The sequence below is a fragment of the Leptonotus elevatus genome, chromosome 8 (genome assembly GCF_054856555.1).
Source record: "Leptonotus elevatus isolate MCC_2025b chromosome 8, RoL_Lele_1.0, whole genome shotgun sequence".
NCBI classification, from domain to species: domain Eukaryota; kingdom Metazoa; phylum Chordata; class Actinopteri; order Syngnathiformes; family Syngnathidae; genus Leptonotus; species Leptonotus elevatus.
In genome coordinates this window covers 3,093,487-3,115,961 of record NC_141246.1, presented here as the reverse complement: position 1 = coordinate 3,115,961, position 22,475 = coordinate 3,093,487, and the positions used below count along the sequence as shown (strand labels likewise).

Below are 22,475 nucleotides of genomic sequence, written 5' to 3'. Positions count from 1 at the left end.
AACCATAATTTAAAAAAATTGTGATTATTAAAAGAAAAATTAATCTAACAAAGTAGTATTTACAAAAAAATTGTCTTTTAAAAAAACATTTTTCAAGTATAAGAGTAATTTTTTTCCCATTGTTGTAATTTTAAGAATAGTTTTTAAAGTATGTTTCTGAGAAAAAAAATCATAAGAATAAGTAAAAAAAGAGAGCCCTAAATTTTTCAAAAGTCATTTTCAAAGTTATGTATTTCTTTAAAGTTAATATAGTATTTTTTAAAGAATAAAATCTGAAACATTGTCATATTTTCCATTATTAAAATAATTTTCGGTGTTAAAAACAACAAAGAACGAGAGGTTGAAGACTTTATTCCATTTGAATTAATAATAATAATAATAATAATCAAAAAATCAAAGTTGCTTTTTTGCACACTCTTGCTTCCCACAATAGTTCCAGTGGCGTTCATTGGGCAATACTTGAGCGAGTCTGAGGCAGCAGCTGACCGTGGGCTCGTAAAAAACATACTCTTGCTCCTCCGTCGTCGGGTCTCTCCGCACCGCGGGTCCGAACAGGCCGGGCTTGGGTCTTTTGACCAGCGTTTTCTTTGTCACGCAACCCAGATCTACCAGGGACTGCACGAGGTGGGAGAAAAAAAAAAGAGGTGATGAATGAGAAAGGGAAGGCGGTGTGTGGGGGGAAAAGTATAAAAAAATTAAATAAAATTTCACCTGGACCAGCTCGAGAACCACGACGGGCTGCAGCACCTCCTTGTAGTACAACAGCAGCCTTTGCTGAGGGACGCCGGGGCGGGACATGATGTGGTGGAGGATGGCCTCCAGCATGCCTTTGCACACCGGACGGTTCAGCGTCCCGTCCACCAGACGCCACGGACGGCTCAAGAAGCTCACGCTCTCCCTGCGGGACGCAAAAAATGTTAAATGAATAAAATAACCCGCTTTTAACAGGAGGCGCAAAAAGGGTCGATTGTAACACAGAAGCAATAATATTCATTCATTCTGTGAACCGCTTATCCTCACTCGGGTCGAACTCGGACCCTATCCCAGCCGTCTTGGGGTGAGAGTCAGGGTACACCCTTAACTGGTCGCCAACCAATCGCAGGCAACAATATTTGTCCTCAATCTAATATTTTATTAAAACATTTTTTTTACTTTATAAAAAAAAAAACTACTTTATTCTAGTAAGATTACTATAATTTTCTCCCCAAAATGGCTATTTGCCCCCCCCTCCCAAAAAAAAGAACTAAATATAATAAAAAGTGAACCTCTACTGTAAAAATACTATTGCATTCTTGTAAAATAATTCTAAAATTTTCTATATTTTTTTACTATTTTCCAAAAAATAAGACAAAATAAGACTATTCCACAAAAATACATGTACTAATTTTGTATGATTCATGAATGTTTTACTTGAAAAAAATCTTTGCTTATAAAGAATTAACACTATTCTTGAAAAAGTTCTGAAAAATAAGAATTCAAAAGACTTTGTAATTTGTACAAGAAAATACGGTGAAAAGCTACTTCTTAAAAAGTACTTTTAGTAAGATTACAAATGTTTTGAAAAAAAAAAGATACTTACTACTAATACTGCTACTTTTATAATGCTACTTTAAGTAAGATTATATATATATATATATATATATATATATATATATATATATATATATATATATATATATATATAATACATTGAAAAATAAAATAAAAATTAGGGGAAAAAATAGTTTTTTCTTGAAAAATGCTACTTAATTTTAGCAAGATTTCCTTTACTTTTTATCAAAAAAAAGAAAATAAATCCTCCAAAAATTTAAAAATTTCTGGAAATACTAATTTTTTTCGTGGAAAATGTATAATTTTTGAGGATTTTTTACCCCCCGTACAATTATTTTTTTCTCGAATTAAAAAACTATTATATCATCTACATGTATATTTTAGCTATCATATATACTGTAGCTTTAAAAACATTACTCTATTTTTGCAAGATACTTTTCTTGGTAAATACAATTTTCAAAAACTACTTTATACTTGATTACAAAAAGTTCTCAAAATAATTAAAAAAATATATATAAAAAAAAAAATTCTCCATATGACACTCAAAAATAAATAAAAAGACGGCACTGACAGTGAAAAATGAGGGAAGCTGCAACTCCTCTGTATAAAAACCAAAGGTGACTTAATGATGCCGGATGTCTGCGTGAAACTTACTCTTGCAGGTCAGCCTGTTGCGTCAAAGTGTCTTCTCCATCTTTCATCTCATCGTCTGTCTTGTTCTCTGCAGAACGCCACACTTCCTCCATCTCCGCACTCTCTCGTCCCGTCGAAACCTTTCCCGCAGAGTCCGGACGCGTCAAAGTGTCTTCTCCGTCTTTCGTCTCACCTTCAGTCTTGTTCTCAGCGGGATGGCACTTTTCTGCCGTCCCCGCGCTCTCACGTGCCGTCGAAACCTTTCCCGCAGAGTCCTCGGCTTCCGGCTTTCTCGGCCGCTCCTCTTTGTCGAGTCTCTCAGCCGTCGCCATTTTTTTTGCCGGAGGCTCCTCTTCCGTCTTGTCGTCCCGCCGGGCTTTGGCCCGCCGCCTCTTGTGCAGGAAGGGGACGACGCTGTTCCGATCGGGGGCATCCTGTACCTGGGACCAGTTCCTGGGGTTGACGGTGAGGATCCAGGGCTCGGCGTGCTGGATGAGCACCCAGCGAGCGCCATAGCCGCCCACCTTGATGACCTGACTTTCTTCCTGTAAATCCTGTAGGGGACAGCAGAGGGAACACATGAGAGGATGGGGAGACAAAACCGAATTTGATGGCCTGCGTAGAAGGTACAAATACAAAACGTGAGGTTGAAATTTCCCCTTTCGTGCTGCCTATTAAAACTGCTGCTCTGTGAGAAAGGTACTGAAATGGAATGAAAGGTCGCAGTGAATCCGCAGAATTTCACTGTAGTGTTGATATGCTACTTCCTTGTTTTGATAGCCCCTTTTACGCTGCCGGTCAGGTCGCCCTGTTAATTTGCCGGCATCCAAGCTAGCGTCTGAGGTGTAACAGAATTGAAACATTGTTGCCAGGAAAAAAATCCAGCTTCTGTTGGGTGTGAAAGTGGACCTTACCTCCAGGTACTGCTGCAGGCTCTTGCTGCGTCCGGATTGCGGCAAACGGAGGTGAGCGAACTCCCGGAAAAGGTCCGTCTGGTCTACCCCCTTTTCTCCCGCCCCGTCCAGGTGTTTCCTTAGCCGGCCGCTCGCTTCCAAGTCCTCAGGGGAGTAATCGGCGCACCGGGCCGGAGGAGGCGCACCGTTCTGGATGCAGCGGGTGAGGACGGGCGGCAGCAGGGACGGGCCGGATTTCGACAACTCCAGAGAGCCGACGTCGTCGCTCAACAGGCCGCCAGCCGGCGTTTGTCTCAGCTGCATCCTGAGCACGCAGGATTCCACCACGATGTTGTCGTTGGTGCTCAGGTTCCGGCGTTTAACTGCGAACCACATTCGATATTGACGACAACTTTTATTCTCTCCAAACGGCAAAAATATCAAACGTTAACGTACTAATGCCGGGGGCGCAAAACCCTTTCATCAACAGGTACTTGGTGTGCGAAGCCTGGTGAGCATTGACTTGGATCTTCTTTTTGCTCTCGCTGTCGTCGCCGGCGACATCGTCATCGTCGTCTTCTTCCTCCAATGACGCCATGCTGGAGCACAATCACATTTACACTTTAACCCTATAAAGCCTGAACCATGAAATATATGAGAGAACTTTCGGATTCTTTGTAAACAGAGCATTTATTTGTCCTTTTGAACAAACTATTTTTTTTTTCCATACATGACTTTTGATGTATGTCATATTTGATACATTCGGTCACAATGCTTTAAATTTATACATTTAGAACTGTCAAAAATATAATAATAAACAGACATATCAAACATATGAGTATTTTAAAAAATCGGAACATTTCCCAGATGGGTGATACTGCCCTCTAATGGATTATCCGTGCAATGCCTGTGTCAGATCATATATGTCAGGGTTTTAATGGTAATAAAAAATATATATATTCATGAATTTGAGGGCTCAAAATGTCTTGTATTTAATATGATACATTTGGCTTTATAGGGTTAATGAAAGTTAGTTAGTAGCTAACTAACCGTCATCGCGTCGTTTCCGGCCACTGATGGCTGCGTTCCAACACTCGCACCCCCACCCCTCCACCCCTGCACCCCCCCAACCGTCTCAACTCTCTGAAATTCTCTCAGTGGCCAAACTGGGTACAACATGAACAGCGCTCCAAATAAAGGCACACAGACAGTATACAATAATTTAAATAAAATCGATTTTGGGACATTTAAAATCGATTCTGAATCGATTTTTTGGCACACCTACAAAATAATCAGAATAAGTGCTTGTGGTCATAGGTTATACCGCGATATGAATTTGAGCTTGCCGCCATGAGGACAAAATGAAGGACATACCTCTTGCCGTCATTGGCCACCAAGTTGCTGTCCACTATGACCATCATCTTGGGGACGGACATATGGACAGACAGCAGTCCCAAACTCATCAGGGTGAGCGTCACCATGCAAGCTCCTCCGGCAGATTCCACAGAGAAACGTATCATTCCAGAATGTTCCGGATCATGAGTTTGGCCGCTTTCTGCTCCCTCGGCCTCTCCGGTTGGGGCCGGCCTTGCTTCCGGCACTTCCTCGCCGCTCTCTGTCCTGCTTTCTGTCTCCAGACGGTAGGAAACAGGAGACCCGTCGTCGTCCGTGCCGTTGTTCAGTAAAGTCTTGATGAAGCAGAATGAGTCGGTGCACAGGTTATGCGGATAACGCCATGAAAATAACCTGTTGAGGGAAAAAAGTCAATTTGATGGCATCGGAGGAAGTACCAGCACTAACAGTAAATAATTTGTTGTTTATTTTTTTAAAGCATTTTTGTTTGACTTATTAACAAAAATGTGATCTACTTTGAGCTTTTTCGTAACTGTAAAAAACCTTTGCGGCAAACAAACTTACTTGAAGTAGGACTGCGAGAGCTGGAAGGACATGGGCAGGAAGGGCAACGCTCGGTTCTTCTTGGGTCCCTCCACCTGACAGACGCGGCGCCGGTTGACCATTTGACGTTGACGGCACTGAATGAACACCTGGCACAGAAGCTCCTGCGAGTACTGACTGTAAACGTGGAAGGTCTGAGAGAGAGAGAGAAAGTCGCCATTTTGTGAGGAAGAAATGCAAGAAAAAAAAATCGTACTTTTTTGCGAGAAAAAGATAATGCTACTCCAAGAATTAGGCTGTAATCTCTTGTTTGGTAGGAAGGGGGGAAATATAGCATTAAATTGTAATTTTATGAGAAAACTCAATGCAACTTGAAGAATCCATTTCAAGGGGAAAATAACTACAAATATTGTTGAATTTGCAGCATTAGGAGGTTGTATTTGTTGAAATGAAAAAAAGCTATTTCAATCAAAAACATCTTAGCAGGTCAATGTATATTTGACGGCACTTATTTGATAGCAGCTTCACAATTCTTGCATCCAACTTGTGAGCTCAACTAAGAACAAAATTGTAGAATTAAGACGTAATTCTGAGGAAGAAAACATACAGTGAGGTCTGTTCCAGAAAAAAAAAAAATCGCCGTAGAAAGGCTAAACTAGCATTGATGTTGTAGTAACTATTTAAGGATATGAGACGACTTCTTTGTGAAGTTCCGTATTCATTTTGTAACAATTATAGTGCCCCTAGTGGCCAAGGTGTGCACACCAGAAGAAGCAGCTCAATGTAAAATGAGCAATAAAGCATGAAATCATGATTTTTTTTTTCATTGCATTTTAATTATGTTATTATTGTAGGTTTTATACATTAAAATACTAAACATAGACATTTTTCTGTACTTTGTGGGGTTTTGGATTTTTCATTATAGTTAAGTTTTTATTTCATTTTGACTTTTTTTCTTGCAATTCAGCTAGTTTTATTCCATTTTAAAAGCAGGCTACTTGTTTTTTATTATTTTATTTTATTTCATTCTCGAAAATGCACCATTTTAGTTTGTTATTGTTTTTCTTGTTGTTTTTTTTAATGTAGGGAGCATTTGTTTAGTGCAAGATAACGAAAAAGTGTAATTTTATAAACATACAATGTAGTTTCAGTTTTCGTGTTTTTAAAAAGCATTTTCATATTGTTTTGTTGTTGTTTTTTTTGTCGTTAAATTGATTTCGTCCGTCAACTATAATCTTGGAATGAGGTGATTTTTGTGAGAAAAAGATCGTACTTGAAAGGATCTGGACTCCTTCATCTGAGAGTTGGTCATGGCCAGTGTACTCTGGATGAGGTTGAACAACACCAAGGTGTGAATGTCCGTTATGCTGCAAACAGACAAACAGTATGAAAGGCTTCATTCCCATCCATCAGTGCAAGAAGGAAATGTGGTGGAACTTGTACCAAGTCAGGGTGTCTCTGCAGGGAATCTTCTTGTCGGGCTGTATTGTGCACACTTTAGACCTGCGGATGCAACAATGAATGTCATACACTCCCCTGCTGTTCATCATTCTCAGCTTCCTCACTTACTGTGACAAGAGTTGATGTTTGGTTTCGGGCAATTTCACGTCGTTGGCAATGAGGACGGAGCTGAACTTTTGTCGGAGGAGCTTGACGTACGCGCTGAATGCTTTGGCGCAATCCTGAAGATGAGACAGTGCGTGAAATCAGAACAGCGTGAGTAAAAAAAAAATATATATTTTTTTTAAGTACCTCTGCATTATTGGGATCAGCAGGCTTATTGTCCTGTAGCTGTTTCAGCAGATCTTTATCCTGATAGATTTCAGCCAGGCAGATCCTGTACAACAAAATAACACAGTTGGATCAACAATTTAATCAAATAAAATAAGCCTCAAAACTGTCCCTTTAATCTATTATTATTAAATATTTTTGTACTAATTCAACTGTTCTGCAATTTTGAAATATTTGTGTAATGTGTCAAATATTTGCATAGTATTTGTGTATAGCATAACTTTGTATTCTCTATATTTGTGTCCGTTTTGTTGAGTTGTAGTTTCTTTCCATTTAATACTGTAAATATTTTCATGTTTTTGTATTTTGTAAATATTTGCATTTTCCTACAAGCATCTAATAATCTGGTCTAATATTGGCCATTTCTGTCTATTTATTTTAACTCATAATTTGTATTATTTTATATTTTGCATATTTCATTTAATAATCTTCTAATATTTGTGCATTTTTATTTGTTTATTTTAACAGATATTTTTCTATTTTGTGTAATACTTTTTTTGCCTAATTTTTGTCTATATTTCATCTAACATTTTTGTCAAAAGATTTCTCCTAATATACTGTGTAATTTTTCTTCCAATATTTTTGTTTTGTTTCTAATATTTTTCTTGTTGAATATTTGTCATAATTTTTTTGTAACATTTTTTTGTTCAATAGCAGCAGATTTTAATATTTGTGTTTTTTTGTTGTTTAATATTACGTATCATTTTCAAAACTTTGTCACAATATTTTTTAAATTTTTTTTTGGTGTGTTTTGCAAGTTAATTAATAATTTCGCAACACGAAACAAAAACACACAAGTCAAACCATCACACGAGAAATTCGGCTTGTCTAGCAAGTCATTCGTTCCTTTCCTAAAAAAGAAGACCAACTATTGATGTTGCGCTTTCCTAAAAGAAAAAGACTGAAAATGACCACCAACCTGTAGTTGAGAAACGTCTGAGGATTTTTGAGGATGTAACGAGTGCGCCGCCCGACTGCCAGTGACGTTTTGTCCTCGGAGAGTTGAAACTCCAGCTGGAGGAGGTCTCGCACCAAACAGTAGGCCACGAACGCCCTCCGCAACTAAAGAACATGATACACACACACACACACACACACACACACACACACAATGAGCGGACATGCTCAGTAGCAGTCATACAAATACGTGAAGTGCGTACTTGGCTGTTTAGGAGGTGCGAGGCCACGGCGCACAGCATGAGCATCGAGTCCTCCTGCACTGTCCAGATGACTCGCTGCCTGGTCATCTTTTTCAACGCTCGGTGGTCAGCCTCGTCGTGAGCGGGGGTGCGCTTCTTGGGTTCTGCACGAAGGGCGACAAATGCAAAATCAAACAAAACACACACACAAATTCATACATATTTTTGGTAGAATATCTTTGCATGATTTCTAATAGCTTTGTATTTGTTTTTTTCATTAAAAAAATGACTTTTGTGATTTGATTTTTTTAAAATTAACATTCAATTTTTATTTTTATTTTGCAATTTCTGTCTACTATTCAGTTTTTTTTTTAAACAAAATTCTTGTGTTTTAAAAATCACCTTCACTTTATGGTCTTGTAATATTTTTTTTTGCTTTTAAATGTCTGCACATACATACATTCAAATTGGCGTGGAATCAGGAGAAAAAATATAGTACAAATAAGCAGGGGTTTCTGTGAATAATGGAAGATGGGCTTCCCCCAAAAAGCAAAGGATCAGCGAATTTGCGAATGCCTAAAGGTAATTATGTGGGGGTCCACTATATTATTTAATGGCTATTCAATTGATGCAGTGATAAAACCCAGTTTAATTCATTTGAATGATATTTAATTATGTCTTCACTGTATGGTTTTATCATTTATACATAATGGAGTGCTATTCTTATTAAAATACACTTTTTTTTTTTTTTTTAGGGAAGACAAACGGATTAATGGCATTCCCATTCATGTCAATGGGAAAAGATTATTTGACAAATAGTTACAAGTGCGGTCGCGAAACGAATTGAACTCAGATCTCAAGGGTGAAATCAACCTTTTCTCTTCTTGCGAGGAACCTTGACAACTTCCTTTTTGGGTCTTTTCCTCTTCTGCCGCTTCCCTCCGATCACCCGCTGGTTCCTGGACGCCGGCTCGATGGCCACCTAGTCACAAAGACACAAGTTAGGAAAGCAAGTTGGTGAAGCAACATGTGGCACAAAGTTAACCCCCTACCCTCCGCTCATATAATAACACAAGTCTCCTTACTTCCACATTTTCTTCCGTCACTGCCGACTTCTTGGCGGTCAAGAAGCGAGGCGATGAAGCTCCTGTAAAACAACAACAACGTGGAAATAAGCGGGCTCAAGGGGCGCCTCTAGAGGATGGATGGAATATTACAGCCAACAGCAAACTCACCGGCTTTCAGCGCGGCCCGTAGCACTTCTTTACTCAGCAGGCTTTTCAGTCGCCCTTTGCTTTGCTGGGATGCGGTAGACCCCTACCGAGCCGCACAAACAAAATCACACGCGCTGGCGTTACAGGAAAAATCTTGTTACCAAAGCAACAAAAACTCCCCTGTTGCTCGTTCATACCTTTTTGCAGACCAGCAATTGGTTAGTCCACAGCCAGTTCCGCTTCATATGAGCGAAAAATTCTGAGGTCAGACCAGCAGCGCCTTTCCCGTCGCCCGGCGTGGTGCCGTCGTCGCACACGACATTGCTGCCCCTGTTGGTGCGCACACGCATACACATTGCCGCCACTTGAGCGCTTATCCCGCTGAGTTGCGAGCTTTACCGAACGTTGCGAAAGTTGCGTTTCGCCAGAGTTCGACAGGGTTCGGAATTGGTCGAAATATGTCGCATTTGTGTTCGGACTCAAGAGTTATTCGTAGTCGTCGCCATCATCGCAAGGTTCAAAATTTCCTTGCGAATACATTGTTTCGCCAACATGCGCATTTGCTCGTAATCCCGTCGTAATTTGTCATAAATGTGTCTGCAAAAGTTCTTTCCAAAGTCAGATGAATCGATAATTAAATTAAGCGAGCGTTAGTGATCAACTAGAAAATTGAAAAATGTGCAGCTAATCCACATGATCGTATCGGAATCGAATTGGCTAATCTCACTCATGGATAATCCGTATCGCAACATAAAAGCCTGATCCGAACACCCCTAACAGAAATGCATATAATATGTGTTAAGATACACAAAAACTCTTTCTCTACACCTACTTGAGCAAAGAACCCATTCCCACAAAGACGGTTTTGTCGTGCACAAAGGATGGCGTCACCTCATCCTCAGTGGCGCCTCGCTTGGAGCGAATCAACCCTGCAGAAAAATAATAAGAATCACTTTAAGATCATCCCAAAACTGCATACATGCGTGTGTGTGTGTGTGTGTGTGTGTGTGTGTGTGTGTGTGTGTGTACCTAGAGGTGTGTTGAGGCAGACACACATGAGGTCGAACCAGTACGTTTCCACATCCTCGGTGCTGGTGAAGGCGTAGCGGCGTCTCTCAAAAGGTTTGTCAGGGGGCTCGTGCACCAGCCAATAGTGAGGTTCCGTGTTGATTGTGTCTACAATGGTGGCGTGGCGTTTCAGGTAACAAAACAGCTGCGGACAAAGGTCCATAATTGACACACTTTTAGATTAATAATGATTTAAGATGTTTTATTTTTTTAAAGCAGTGCCTTGTGACATATCAAATTTTTGTATTTCAGAGTAAAAGTGTTATTACAAGAATAATGTCTTGTTTTCCAAGAAAAACTTTTCCACCAAAACTGGAGAATAAAGGTTTCCTTTACAAAAAAAAATAAAAAGGGGACTTTATGAACAAAATTTTGCGATTCAGTTGTTGAAATGAGTCTTTCCTCATTCAACTTTGACATCACAAAATGACAAGTATTTTTGGAAAAATACATCCCCAACCCCCCAATAATACGACTCTTAAATCTTTGGTCTAAAAGATTTGAATTCGTTATGGCATTCCGACTTTTTATCTAAAAATAGGAAACATTTTCAGAAAACCCATTTTATTCAAAATAGGCAACTTTTTCAAAATAAAATAAGTAGTAACATTGCAATAACATTGTACTTTTGAAATTGTATGACATTTCATACGTCTGTTCTTGCAAAGATAACTTTTTATCTTGGAAAAAATACTTTATTCTCATTACAACATTTGCTTGAGAAAAAAAACCTACTTTTTCCTTTCAACACTGAAACATTTCTTCGTTAAGAAAATATTAATTTGTCATTGCAACAACTTTTTCCGGAAACAGGAAACGTTTCCAGAATTAAAGGTGTAAAATGTATGTACTTAAATTCACTTGCTAATGTCACTCGTTAAACTGATTTAAATATTTAAAAAATCTGACTCTAGATTAGGGTTATGACTTTTCCTCCTGACAAAATACATTTCTTGAAACACAAAAACATACATTTATTAACATAGCACCCCCCCCCCCCCCCCACACACACACCCCCTTATGTGGGATCCGTGGACCCACACAGAGGACGTGGACCCACTTACCAGGTCTTTCTCCTTCATCCTCGGCACAGGAGCCAAGTGCAGAAGGCCCATGCAAACCAAGCGCTGCAGGTTCTCAAAGAACACGTACACGTATTTCCTGTTAAGGTGAGAAAACATTCAGACTTGCGGACAAACGGTAAGAAACGGAGGCGCGGGTTTTAAATGACCGTCCGTAGAAGAGCTTCCTTCTAATCCCAAAGGGTAGATGGCGAATCAGATAGTGTTGCTTCACGGGGTCGTTCAAGTACTCCTCAAGGCCTTCAACCTGCGGATGGACACCAAACATAGATCAGGGAAAGCAAGTGGAACCGACTTGTGCTCCGTCCACGTCACCTCCTGTATTATTAGTCAAATGTTTTTGTCTTCATTTACAGAACATTTATTTTCTTCTAAGAAACCCTTTGTTTATTTTTGCATCTAATATTTGTGTATTTTTGAAATTGTACTCATATTATTGTATTTTGACCAAAACATGTAATACTGGTATATATATATATATTAATCTAATATTAGTTTATTTCTGGTCATTTTTAAACTTATCAGATATGTAAAAGTTAAATGCAATGTATTTTGTCTAATATGTTTCATCTAATATTAGTGAATATTTTGTTATTTCTAAAAGTTTTGGTCAGATATTTCCATATAAATTGTACCGGTAATAGTTTGTCTAATATCTTTTAATATTGATTTTTAAAAAATTATTTATGCTTTTATTGTTATATTTTATGTCCAATAAAAATATTATATTTTTGTGTCATGTGTCCAATATCTTTTAAAAAATTCTGAATTATTGTTTTCTAATGATTGTATATGTTCCCATGTGATATATTAATTAATGTATCTAATCTTTTCTTTAAAAGGTGTTTGTTTTCATCGGAATGTATTCTTCCATTTCTTTGTTTTTGTATTTTGTCTAATATTTGGGGTATTTTTTTTATAATATCATCTCCCATCCATCCATCTTCACATCCATTGACCAGCCATTCATCCAGTACTCATTTGAACACCAGTGTCAAAGAAAGCAGCAGTACATAGATTTATTTAATTGTATTGTAAATGTGGAGTCTCAAACGTAAATGCTCACGTGATAGTTAATCTGTATGAGCTGGATGAAAATGGAGAGCGGCAAGCAGAGGAGTAAATCGCCCACGATCACCCAGCCGCTGCCTCGGTCGCAGTGCCGGCGAACGGGTGGGACGAACCTTTTCCACGAATCCTCCTCACAGTAAACTGAACACAGGCAGAACGGTGATAAAAAAAAGGTACACAAATGGTACGTAAATGATATTAATGTTGAGTGTTATTACCTTTAATTTCGCAATTTGAATGACTGGAAATTTCCATCACGGCATCATCCTCTTCCCCGGACAATACCGCATCCAAATCCTTCAGGGTGATATCATCGTCGTCCTTTGGTTCCGGTGGCTCTTGAACAACCTCGGGGCCGTCTTGAGGCGTCTCTCGCCAGTAGGGTTTTGGCCCCATCGGATGGTCATAGACGGCATACCAGAGGAAGATGTGCAAAACGCGCAGGCGGTGCATCTTGGGCTGGAAACCGAAAGACTTGCCCAGTCCTCGAACTGGAACAAGTCGGCAAGTCGTCAAACTCTTGTCGTCGTGCCACGGCAACACGCGAGGAGGAAATGCTTAGTTTGGAATTTAGCTTTTTAGGATGACTTTTTGAGAGTTTTTTTGTGGGTCTATTCATGTTAGCTATGTTGATAATTTTTTGTGCTGCTAACTGAAAATGTGTAGAGGGGCTGAATTTTCAAATATAACGACATTGAGTTTTTAGAGGTTTGTGTTTCAATGTGCATCTTGAAAATTGGCCACCATGCTCTACCAACACAAAACGATGATTGGTACCCATCTGTCTAGTATACATGCCTCAAAATCTTGTCAACAAATTTTGTTCTGCCTAAAATGGCCACTTTAAAACAGTGTTATTATAGTTTAGGAATTTTCATTTTAGTTACTTTTGAGGTTGTTGTTTTTTAAATTTAGTTTTAATAATTTTTTAGGGTGGTTCTGTTAGTTTTTATTAGTTTTAGTTATTTAAAAAATGCTTAGTTTTAGTTAGTTTCAGTATTAGTTGTCTTTTCTTTCTATTTTATGTGCATTACTTGTGCGCCGAGGTGGCAAATTCAGGTCCAGAGAGTAAAAACGCTGCCACAGTTTGGCCTTAGCCATTGATGCTATCGTTAGCTAGCTAGCTAGCTCCCTCGCAGGTAAACGAGCACCATGGAAGCTAGCCAGGGAGCTAGTGAGCTAGCTAGCTAGCACCTGGGGTTAAAGCCAAATTGTGAAAGGGTTTTTACTTTCTGGACCTGGTTTTGCCACTTCTGCTTGTGCGCAATATTTAATAAACACCATGGTAAAATCATGAGAAAAGTAACTAATTTCTTACCTAGCGTTGCATGACGTCATCTAAAGATGTTTTTCTATTGGCTGCTACTAGATGATGTCACTTTCAAACGTTCTTATTCCGGTTCAATAAATATACTTAAAATCACATTTAATATCATCCCCAAAGGCTCATGCATTAAATTAATTACCAAAGACTAAAACGAAGGACAATTTTGCTATACTTATAGTTAGTTTTGTAAACATAAAATGTAGTTTCAGTTAGTTTTCGTTTTTTGAAAACCATTTTCGCTTTTATTTTATTTTGTTAACGAAATTGTTTTTTGAATTTTCGTTTTCGTTTTTTTCGTTAGTTTTTGTCAACTAAAACAACTTTGCTTTAAACCCAAATTTTTGGGAGACAATGTTTAGTTGGTCTACTCATGATAATTATTCATGCTCCTAAGTATTTCATTGCTTGAAGGACCCACAAAAATGGCCACAATTACTCAAATGTCAGTCTTTCTGTGTGCTTTCATGTATAGAATCTTCACTCACCTATCGTGGGCTTGAATGCCCAATCCTCTTTTAGGTGTTTCTCCTTGATTTCCTCTTTTGAGATCTCCTCCTTGATTTCGGCGAAGCTTCTGAAACTCTTACTGGGCAATTCCTTTGCCACTGTGGGGGGGCTCTCTTTGCTTGCTGCTTCCTGGCTGCAATGATTGAAAAGTAAGTACCGAAACTGAGCTGTATCCAATCAACCTGACGTGATTGGTCACTCACCATATAGTCGGACAGGAGCCGGTGGTGATTTTGAAGCGGACCTGATCGATGGTTGCTCGCACCAGCTCATCATTGGGATGGACGGATGGATGAACAAACAACTCCACCTGCAGGCCACATATCAAATATATATTTAATTATATTACAATGTAGGGCTGTGCAATGAATCAAAATTCAATTACAACTTCAATTATTACACATGGTAAACAAAAATAAAAGATTATTAATACAAATTTTGAGTTGTTAAAATTTTAACATTTGTACCTTTTTTTTATTTTAAAATGACTAATTCAATAACTGGTTGGGTCCAAAAGGAACTTGCATAATTATAGTGTTTCAAATAAATGTATTTTTTACTTGTTTAAACAGTTTCTTGTTTTGTATAGCAAAAACAAAATGATTGTCCTGATCGCAATTATTACCAAATTAATCGTGATTAATATTTTCTTCATAATTGAGCAGCCCTATTACAAGTCCTCTTTTTCATCAGGAATGTAGGCGTTTTTAAAACTGCTGAATATTTTCAGAAAAGAAGCCTAAGATCACGACTGGGTCATGTAGTTGTTGTTTTTTTTTTTTACTGCAATTTTATGCCCAGAACAGAAATAAGTGCCATGTTTGTATCAGTCCCTGGGGTGCTTTAACTCATTCACTGCTCATCCAAATAAAATGGATCATTGACGTCTATAGTCGTCAATGGCAGTGAATGAGTTCAAATAAATGATCGTAATTTTTTTTTTTTTTTTTTTTTTTTTAAGTACCTTCCTGCTGATGCCGTCTTGTATGACGGTGGTGGTAAAGATCTTGAGCAGTCCTTCTCTGGCCAGAGCCTTGACGAGGCGAGACACGGTCTTCTTGCAACACTTGATGGAGACACCCTGCAGCTTCTCTTCATCATTGATCAACTTCGAAAGCCTGGAGAAAAAACAGAGAGGAGACCATCATCATCATCATCATCATCATCATTTTTCGCTAAATAGAGGGCCACCATTCAGGATGAGACTAACTGGTAAAGGTCGTCGATGACTTTGTACTTGTGCACGGCCTCCATGATGAGGTTCTTCCTCCTGAGCACGCGGTACGTTTCGCTGTGCCTTTTGTTGCTGCTGACGAACTGGACGGGAATCTGGTGGTTAGCTTCCACTTGACTGGCACATTTGAAACGAGACGGCCACAAAAGGAGACAAACCAGGTTTGTGTCAACAATATCCATCATCAGAATGTCCTTCGCTGGGTCCGCTGCAGTCCCTTCCTCCTCCTCCTTGGACGACGGAGCCAATGACACTTTCTCTTCCTCCTCTTCTTTAACCTCAACTGAAGCTCGCTCTAAAAGACACAAATTGTTGGTTGAAAGAAAAAGCCACAATGTTTTTTTTTTTGAAATCACTCACAATTGACAAAATGAATAATAAACATTTTGAGATTTCCTTTTCTCTGCATCGATGAAAGGCTGATAGTCGCTTGCCTCCGCAGCTCAAGGAAGCAGCCAACCAGGAACGAGCATGAAACCAGCCCACCAATCAGGAGCGCGCGTTTACACAGCAAAATTTGCATATGCTACTGATCGTAGCTTGCCTGGAAAAGAAAACGTTGAGTCTCTGCCCAGAAACATCCCAGACAGGCCAAAACAAATCCTTTCGACAATACACCTTTAAAGGGTGTATTCATATATATTATATATGTTTATTGCCCCGGTAGTGACTATTGTGCTAAATTCATTCATAATCATCCGTATTCTGTTTAGCCACGCTGCTGTAAGCTTTTGTGGTGGGGGGGGGGGGGGGGGGGGGGGCACACGGAGCGCAACTGCTCTTCCGGTTACTGCACGCAATCGACGACGACGCGTTCCAAGATTAGAAACGGCGTCGCGGAACCTCCGTTGAATGAGCTGCCCTTGACGCTCGCAAATATCTGGCATCTAATAACGCAACAAATATGCAGCACGTCGGAATTTTAATGTTTTCCTCTATTTCCGGATTTGGTTATGCATTCGGCCCCCGTCATTTTTGTCCAATGGGAGCACAGATGGTCACGCGGGTCGACGCGATTACGCAATATAGTCCACTTGCAAAAAGCACAGTGTTGAATATGAACCGCACCAAACGAAAAAAAAAAAAAGTCCGCTTTTGGCCCGGACCAAACAAGCGGACTACAACTTTTCTGGTCTGAATACACCACCCAGTATCGGATGTAGCGAAGCATCCCCGAGACCTTCAACTCCACTTTATTTATAAAGCACTTCAAAACAACCATTGCTGCATACAAAGCGCTGAACGAGGAATACAAATCAGTCATACAGTAAAGACAGGTAAAACAAAATAACACAATATAAAAAAAAATAAAAAATTAAAAATTAAAATTAAAATTAAAAATAATAATAATAAAAATAACACAATATCAATGAATGGCTGAAGCTTACCTGACGTGCCAACTGGCTCCGCGTCCGCCACCGCTGGAGCTGGAGAAGCTTGTGCGATGGTCACGTCAGACTTCTTCCCGACTTGATCTTGCGAATCGAAACTCGGATCGCCATCTTCCTCGTCTACCGCATCACTTGCTGCTCTGCTCTTCTTGGTAGTTTTCTGCTGCGGTTTGCCGGTGGCCGGGGTACGACAGGAGGCCTTGGTGGTGGCGCTCGCCGACCCGGGCGAGGCCGAAGAGCGGAAAAGCTTCTTGCGTTGCTTCTCTTTGGAGAGGAGCTGCAGGTGGTTGCTGACGCCCACGTTCCTAGTGAGGGGAAAAAAAAGTCAGGGTCACGGCGAGGTTCGCCGTTTCACACGGAGAATCGAAACGCCAACCGTACTTGTGGCTGATGAACTTTGTGACCCTCTGACGGCCTTCGTCTACCATGAAGCCCTGCGGGGCGTTAAGAGACGCGTCATGAGATCAAAGAAGCCAACGATTAATTGTGCACTTTCCAATGAACAAGACAAGATGCTGATGGTGCACTTTCATAACAGGAAGACAAGCCATTGATGTTGCGCTTTCCTAAAAGGAAGCTAAAGTTGAAGTTGCACTTTTTTTTTTCTTCTTTTTTCTAAAGAGCTCAGTATTGTTCATTCGGAAATGTCATCATCATTGCTCTTTATTTATTTTTTTATTATTATTATTATTATTTATATATATATATATATATATATATATATATATATATAAAAGTTGCACTTTTCTAAAACGACAAGTGATTGGTGTTGCCCTTTCCCATGAAGAAGACAAACGTGTGATGTTGCACTTTCCTAAAAGGAGCAGACATGCTATTGATAGTACTCCAAAATGACGCTTTGACTTCACTAAAACGTCCATCAAATGATGTTGCACTTTGACAAAGGGAAGACACATCGTTGACATTGCTCTTTCCTAAAAAGAAGATCAACTTGAAGTTGCAGTTTCCTGAAAAGACAAGCAATTATCTTTGCAATTCACACGAAGAAGACAAACAAAGTTAATTGGGCCTGTTGCTATTTCCTAAAAAGAAGATGAAACTAGTAATGGCGCATCTTCATAAAAATAAAAAAAAGACACATTTCATGTAAGGAATGAAAGAAGAAAGGTTATTGATATTGCACGTTCCTAAAATGAAGACAAACCATTAGTGTTGCACTTTCTGAAAAAGAAGACAAACCTAACGTTCATAGAAAAGGTATTGCTGTTGAAGGTTTCTAAAAAAGAAGACACTTAATATTGCACCTTCCTAAAAAAACAAATATGAGCTTCCATTTCTGAAAGAAAAGAAACGATGTTGTGCATTGCTAAAGTGAAGACAAACGACTGATGTTGCACTGCCGTAAAATCCTTTTCAAATCCATACCTTTTGACCAGGTACAGTAAAAACGTCTTACCTTGATGACGCCGTCCCTCTCCAACTTCCTCCAGATCATGCGACCCTCCAGCTTGCCGATGTTCATCCTGGACTCGATGACCGACTGAGGGATTCCCTTGGTGCCGCACGATACAACTGCAGCGACAAAATCAACAAGGAAAACAAATCAATCAACAAGAGCAACGACCATGCCTGACCAGGACGCGTTGCTGACGGAACACACTCAGGTTGTACGCCTGTGACAAAACGTCCTTCTCCATGATCCGGCCAATAGGGGGCAGAGTTCGCCTTTTGCCGCCCTCGTCGTCCTCGTCGTCTTCTTCGTCTTCCTTCCAGTCGTCCACCTTGCCGGTGTATGGCTTGAGTAGCTTCAGGCAGCGCACGTGCACTTTTTTGCCTGCAGTGGTTAAAAAAATGTTGGTGCGTCATTACACTGCAAATAACGTAAACAATTGCATTTTCTTCAGTTCAAGCCTTATTATTTTTTATTTTTACGTTTTAAAGGATGTTTCCATGATACTGAAAGGGGATCCACATTGCTTACATTCTACTTTTTGTTTCTTAATGTTGTCTAAAGGGGAAGTCAAGACAAAAATGTCCTTTACAATAACGTGTTCTATGTGTTAATTTACTAATTAGAAGATGTTTTAGTCATAAATGGTCAAATAAAAAGGCTATTGCAAAGATATTTTTGGGCAAATTGTTACATAGAGCAGCTTTAAATGAATACAATAAAAAAATGCAAATTTACATCAATATAAACATTTTTTAAATCCCTGTAATTGCTGCTTGATTGTATCATCTTTAACGTTGCATTGCAATATTGGTATGGTTTTTTATTTTAAAAAGTGAAAAAAAATTTTTTTATTTTGATGCTGTTAAAAATACACCAAAAGTCTCATATAAGTTTTTAATATTTTTTTTTAATCAATAAAATTTTTATTAAAAACAACCATCATGTTATTTTTAAAATACATTTAAATTGTTAAGTTAACAATTCTTTATTATTTCAGTCATTCTGTTCCCTTCATTTTTTGTTGTTGCACAAGTTCTATTATAAATCCTGGCATAAATACAGCGAATATTAATAATGATTAATAAAATGAAAAACTAAATATGATAACTATTACGAAGATTTCACTTTACTTGATATTTCGACCTAGCGGATTCATTAAAAAAATTAAAATCTAGGTATGGTAAATGTAAATAAGAGATTGACCTCTTTTGGTAAACACGGGCTTTCCCTCCTTATCCAAGTCCTCCATAGGCACGCTGCAGTATTCCACCGACTTGATGTCTCGCATGTACCGAATCACACGCTTGCACGCCGACTCCGGGAGATCCTACAACACAACAACATTCATGAGGTTAAAGGCCACAACCAGGAAACGTAACAACAAATCAAAGACGGCAACCAGGTGCTCTCGGATGGTGGACAACGCGGCCAGCTGTTGTGGCATCTTCTGGAGGAAGATGGACACGTATTCCATAAGCATGTCGTACTTGGATCTCCTGCAAGGACGCAACAAAGCATTTTTTTATAATTTTTTTACGTCTTAATATTAAAAGGGCACAAAAACATTCATATCTTTCATTAAAAATTTATAGATTTGACGGATGTTTGGACGTAGATCACCCAAAAAAAAATTGCCCCTAGTTTGTGTCTTTTCTTTTTCTTTTTTTTACAGGGAAGTCATCAAAAAAAATGATGTACAATATTATGTCCTATACTAGTCTAAACACGGTATTTTGATTAATATTGCTTTTGTGGAATATGAATAAAGCAAGAAAAGCCACCGTTTTTACTGTCCATGTCCATTTTGCCACTTGCTGTTGACTGAAAATGACATCACAGTGCCTAAGGGCTCAGGCAACAACCAATCACGGGGCTCACCTGTTTCTGAGTTTAGTCACGTGACGTTGGAAAGCCGAGCTGTGATTAGCTGCAACTTGAGCCCCGAGCAACTGTGATGTCATTTTTAGTCGCCAGAGAGTGGCAAAATGGCCGCCCACTGAGATTGATAAAAATTGGTGGCTTTTGGAGGAGGAGCGTGTGCAGTGGATCAAAACATGTGGAAGACGTCCTCATAACATTAAATGTCGAAAGAATTAACACACAACAGGTGCTGTTCAAATAAGCCTTTTTAATTAAGTGATTAATCAAAATTCAAAAATTTTATTATTATGATTCAAAAATTTATCGGTAATCGTTTGACAGCTCTAATATTTATTACGTCACAAAAAACGTTTTCATTTTTGAGAAAATACTGTATATTAATTCGACAACAATATTCAGAATTCCACAAGTCCTAATTTCACAGGATAAAAATACTCTTTGCTGTGACTTGTTCCTGTAAAAGTGAAGTGGATGTAAGCAGACCTGATGATGTGGAAACATTTGAGCATGAGGAGGATGGAGTTTTGCTGCTGGCCCGACTTGCGGCGTCTGGTGCAGGCCTGAGCGCACACCAGGCTGTGGCGGATCAGAGGCTTCCGGATGTAGTGCAACTTACGCGAGTCCACCCTGCACACGCACACACACACGCACGCACGCACGTAACCTGGTGAACATGTGCATATGTATGAGTTTGGCTACTTGTTTGTGTGCGTGGGCATGTGTATGTGTATATGTATGTGCAAATCTCTCTGGTTGCGTGTGTGTGTGTGTGTGTGTATACTTGAAAGTGGAGTTGAGGTCACTCTGCAGCTCCCCCTGCCATCGTGCCCGTCCCACCCGCTCCAGCATGCAGTAGGAATCGTCCAACAGTTTGGTGTCGGGGTTGCCCTCGCTGCCGATGAGAACCCGGAAACGGCATCTCTGTGACGCCACCGCCACCAGCTTCCTGCCGTATCTGCAGCACGGAAGACAGTCTGTGATGCTTTGAATGGCACAAGTGGACGACAATATGGCGCCATTGTTGTACTTTTTTAAAACCTCCTGCAGGCTGATGGACGACGAGGAGCGGAGGCGCGCGGTGATGTCGGTCCTTTGGTGAAAGGTGGCGCACGAGCCCTGGAAGCCATCTTTGTTCTGGTGGATGATGTGCAGCGGGTACACGTCCGTCTGGTCTTCAATGTCCTGGTCTTCATGAGACAGCTTAACCCTGACACATACATCTCATTACAAATTCAAATATATTGTTTCTTGTTCATTTCAGCGGGTTCCAACCACTTTGTTGACTAGTCAACTTTACTACAACAGCTTTTAAACCTTGAAGACGACTAATTGCTAATAGACGTGGACAACATCAAGTTGGCCATTATGATGGCGCTGCAGCGGATCCCAGAAGGGAAAAATCCTTCCATGAGTGCATGAAGACGTGGCAGAGACGCCAGTCCTGCAACTTTACTGAAAGAACTCGTGCGAGCACTTTAAAGTCTACATGAGCATAGTTCAGTGAACTCACCTGTCGTATAGCACCACATCGTCCCTCTCGGCCGGCAGCAAGTAGAACGTCATGTCGCTGTTGGCCACCAGCGACCTCCAGACGAGCTCCTTGGTGGCGTCGTCCAGGATAAGTGGGAATTTAGGGTTCCTATCCCCCAATCGTATCCACAAAGTGGGGATCGTGATGCCGTCCAGTCCCTCCAAAGCCACTTCATCCTCCACCATGCTCAGCGGATCCATGGCTAACTACAACAACACCGAAGCTAGCACTTATATGTCAGCTTGCTAGCATGTTATGTTATAGCGTGTATGTACACTTTTACATGGTTTCAAGATAAATAAATAAAAAGTCCACTACTCGGTTAAAAATGAAGTAAAAGAAACGCTGTTGTGTGGACTTTATGTGGCAACTGGAGAATCCATGTGTCAACTTTGAAGTTAAACCTAATACAACGAACCTCACTATACCGCCGCAAGATGGCGTCCGACAACAGCTCTTTGACAGCTTCTTCTTTTGTGGTAATTTTAGAGCGGCGCATGATGCATTACCGCCATCTATTGGTGGAATTGACTACTACTTTAGCATCACTTCAACAAACATTTTTCCGTCGTTCGAAATCTTTGTATGATCCCTTAAGTTAAAATGTAAAACGTGTATTCTTACTTTTGTCCAAATCTATAGATTGTTTGTTCAACTGTTTATCATAATAATAAAAAATGGCTGCACTAAATGCCATGTCTCCTGATTAGTGAATGACTATTTAACTCATTAACATAGTTAGTTGCTATACAATTTTATCGTGTATCAAGTGATTTGTATTTTAAGTGAAGAAAAAAATCAGTTCAGTGAACATATAAAGTTTTTGGTCCCTCTCAGTCACCGCAGCAACAC

The 22,475-nt window shown here is 39.7% G+C and overlaps 1 protein-coding gene across 1 annotated transcript; it reads right to left on the bottom strand.

The window, feature by feature from the left end:
- Positions 1-266: 266 nt before the first annotated feature.
- gtf3c1 (general transcription factor IIIC subunit 1) lies at positions 267-22,080 on the bottom strand. Its single transcript, XM_086083563.1, has 38 exons — positions 21,603-22,080; positions 21,120-21,299; positions 20,874-21,047; positions 20,576-20,719; positions 19,611-19,707; positions 19,415-19,538; positions 18,419-18,592; positions 18,215-18,330; positions 17,179-17,231; positions 16,795-17,102; positions 15,565-15,701; positions 15,383-15,489; positions 15,137-15,290; positions 14,376-14,482; positions 14,151-14,305; positions 12,557-12,829; positions 12,334-12,479; positions 11,417-11,514; positions 11,250-11,346; positions 10,147-10,330; positions 9,950-10,046; positions 9,315-9,447; positions 9,139-9,220; positions 8,989-9,050; positions 8,777-8,885; positions 7,925-8,067; positions 7,684-7,826; positions 6,726-6,810; positions 6,543-6,655; positions 6,417-6,476; positions 6,247-6,340; positions 4,995-5,167; positions 4,452-4,823; positions 3,534-3,676; positions 3,099-3,460; positions 2,206-2,738; positions 712-898; positions 267-615 (listed from the first exon to the last, which is right to left on the bottom strand). Exons 1-38 carry the CDS (start codon positions 21,821-21,823, stop codon positions 394-396), a joined length of 6,162 nt encoding a protein of 2,053 aa, XP_085939689.1. The 5' UTR covers positions 21,824-22,080; the 3' UTR covers positions 267-393.
- Positions 22,081-22,475: the final 395 nt, after the last annotated feature.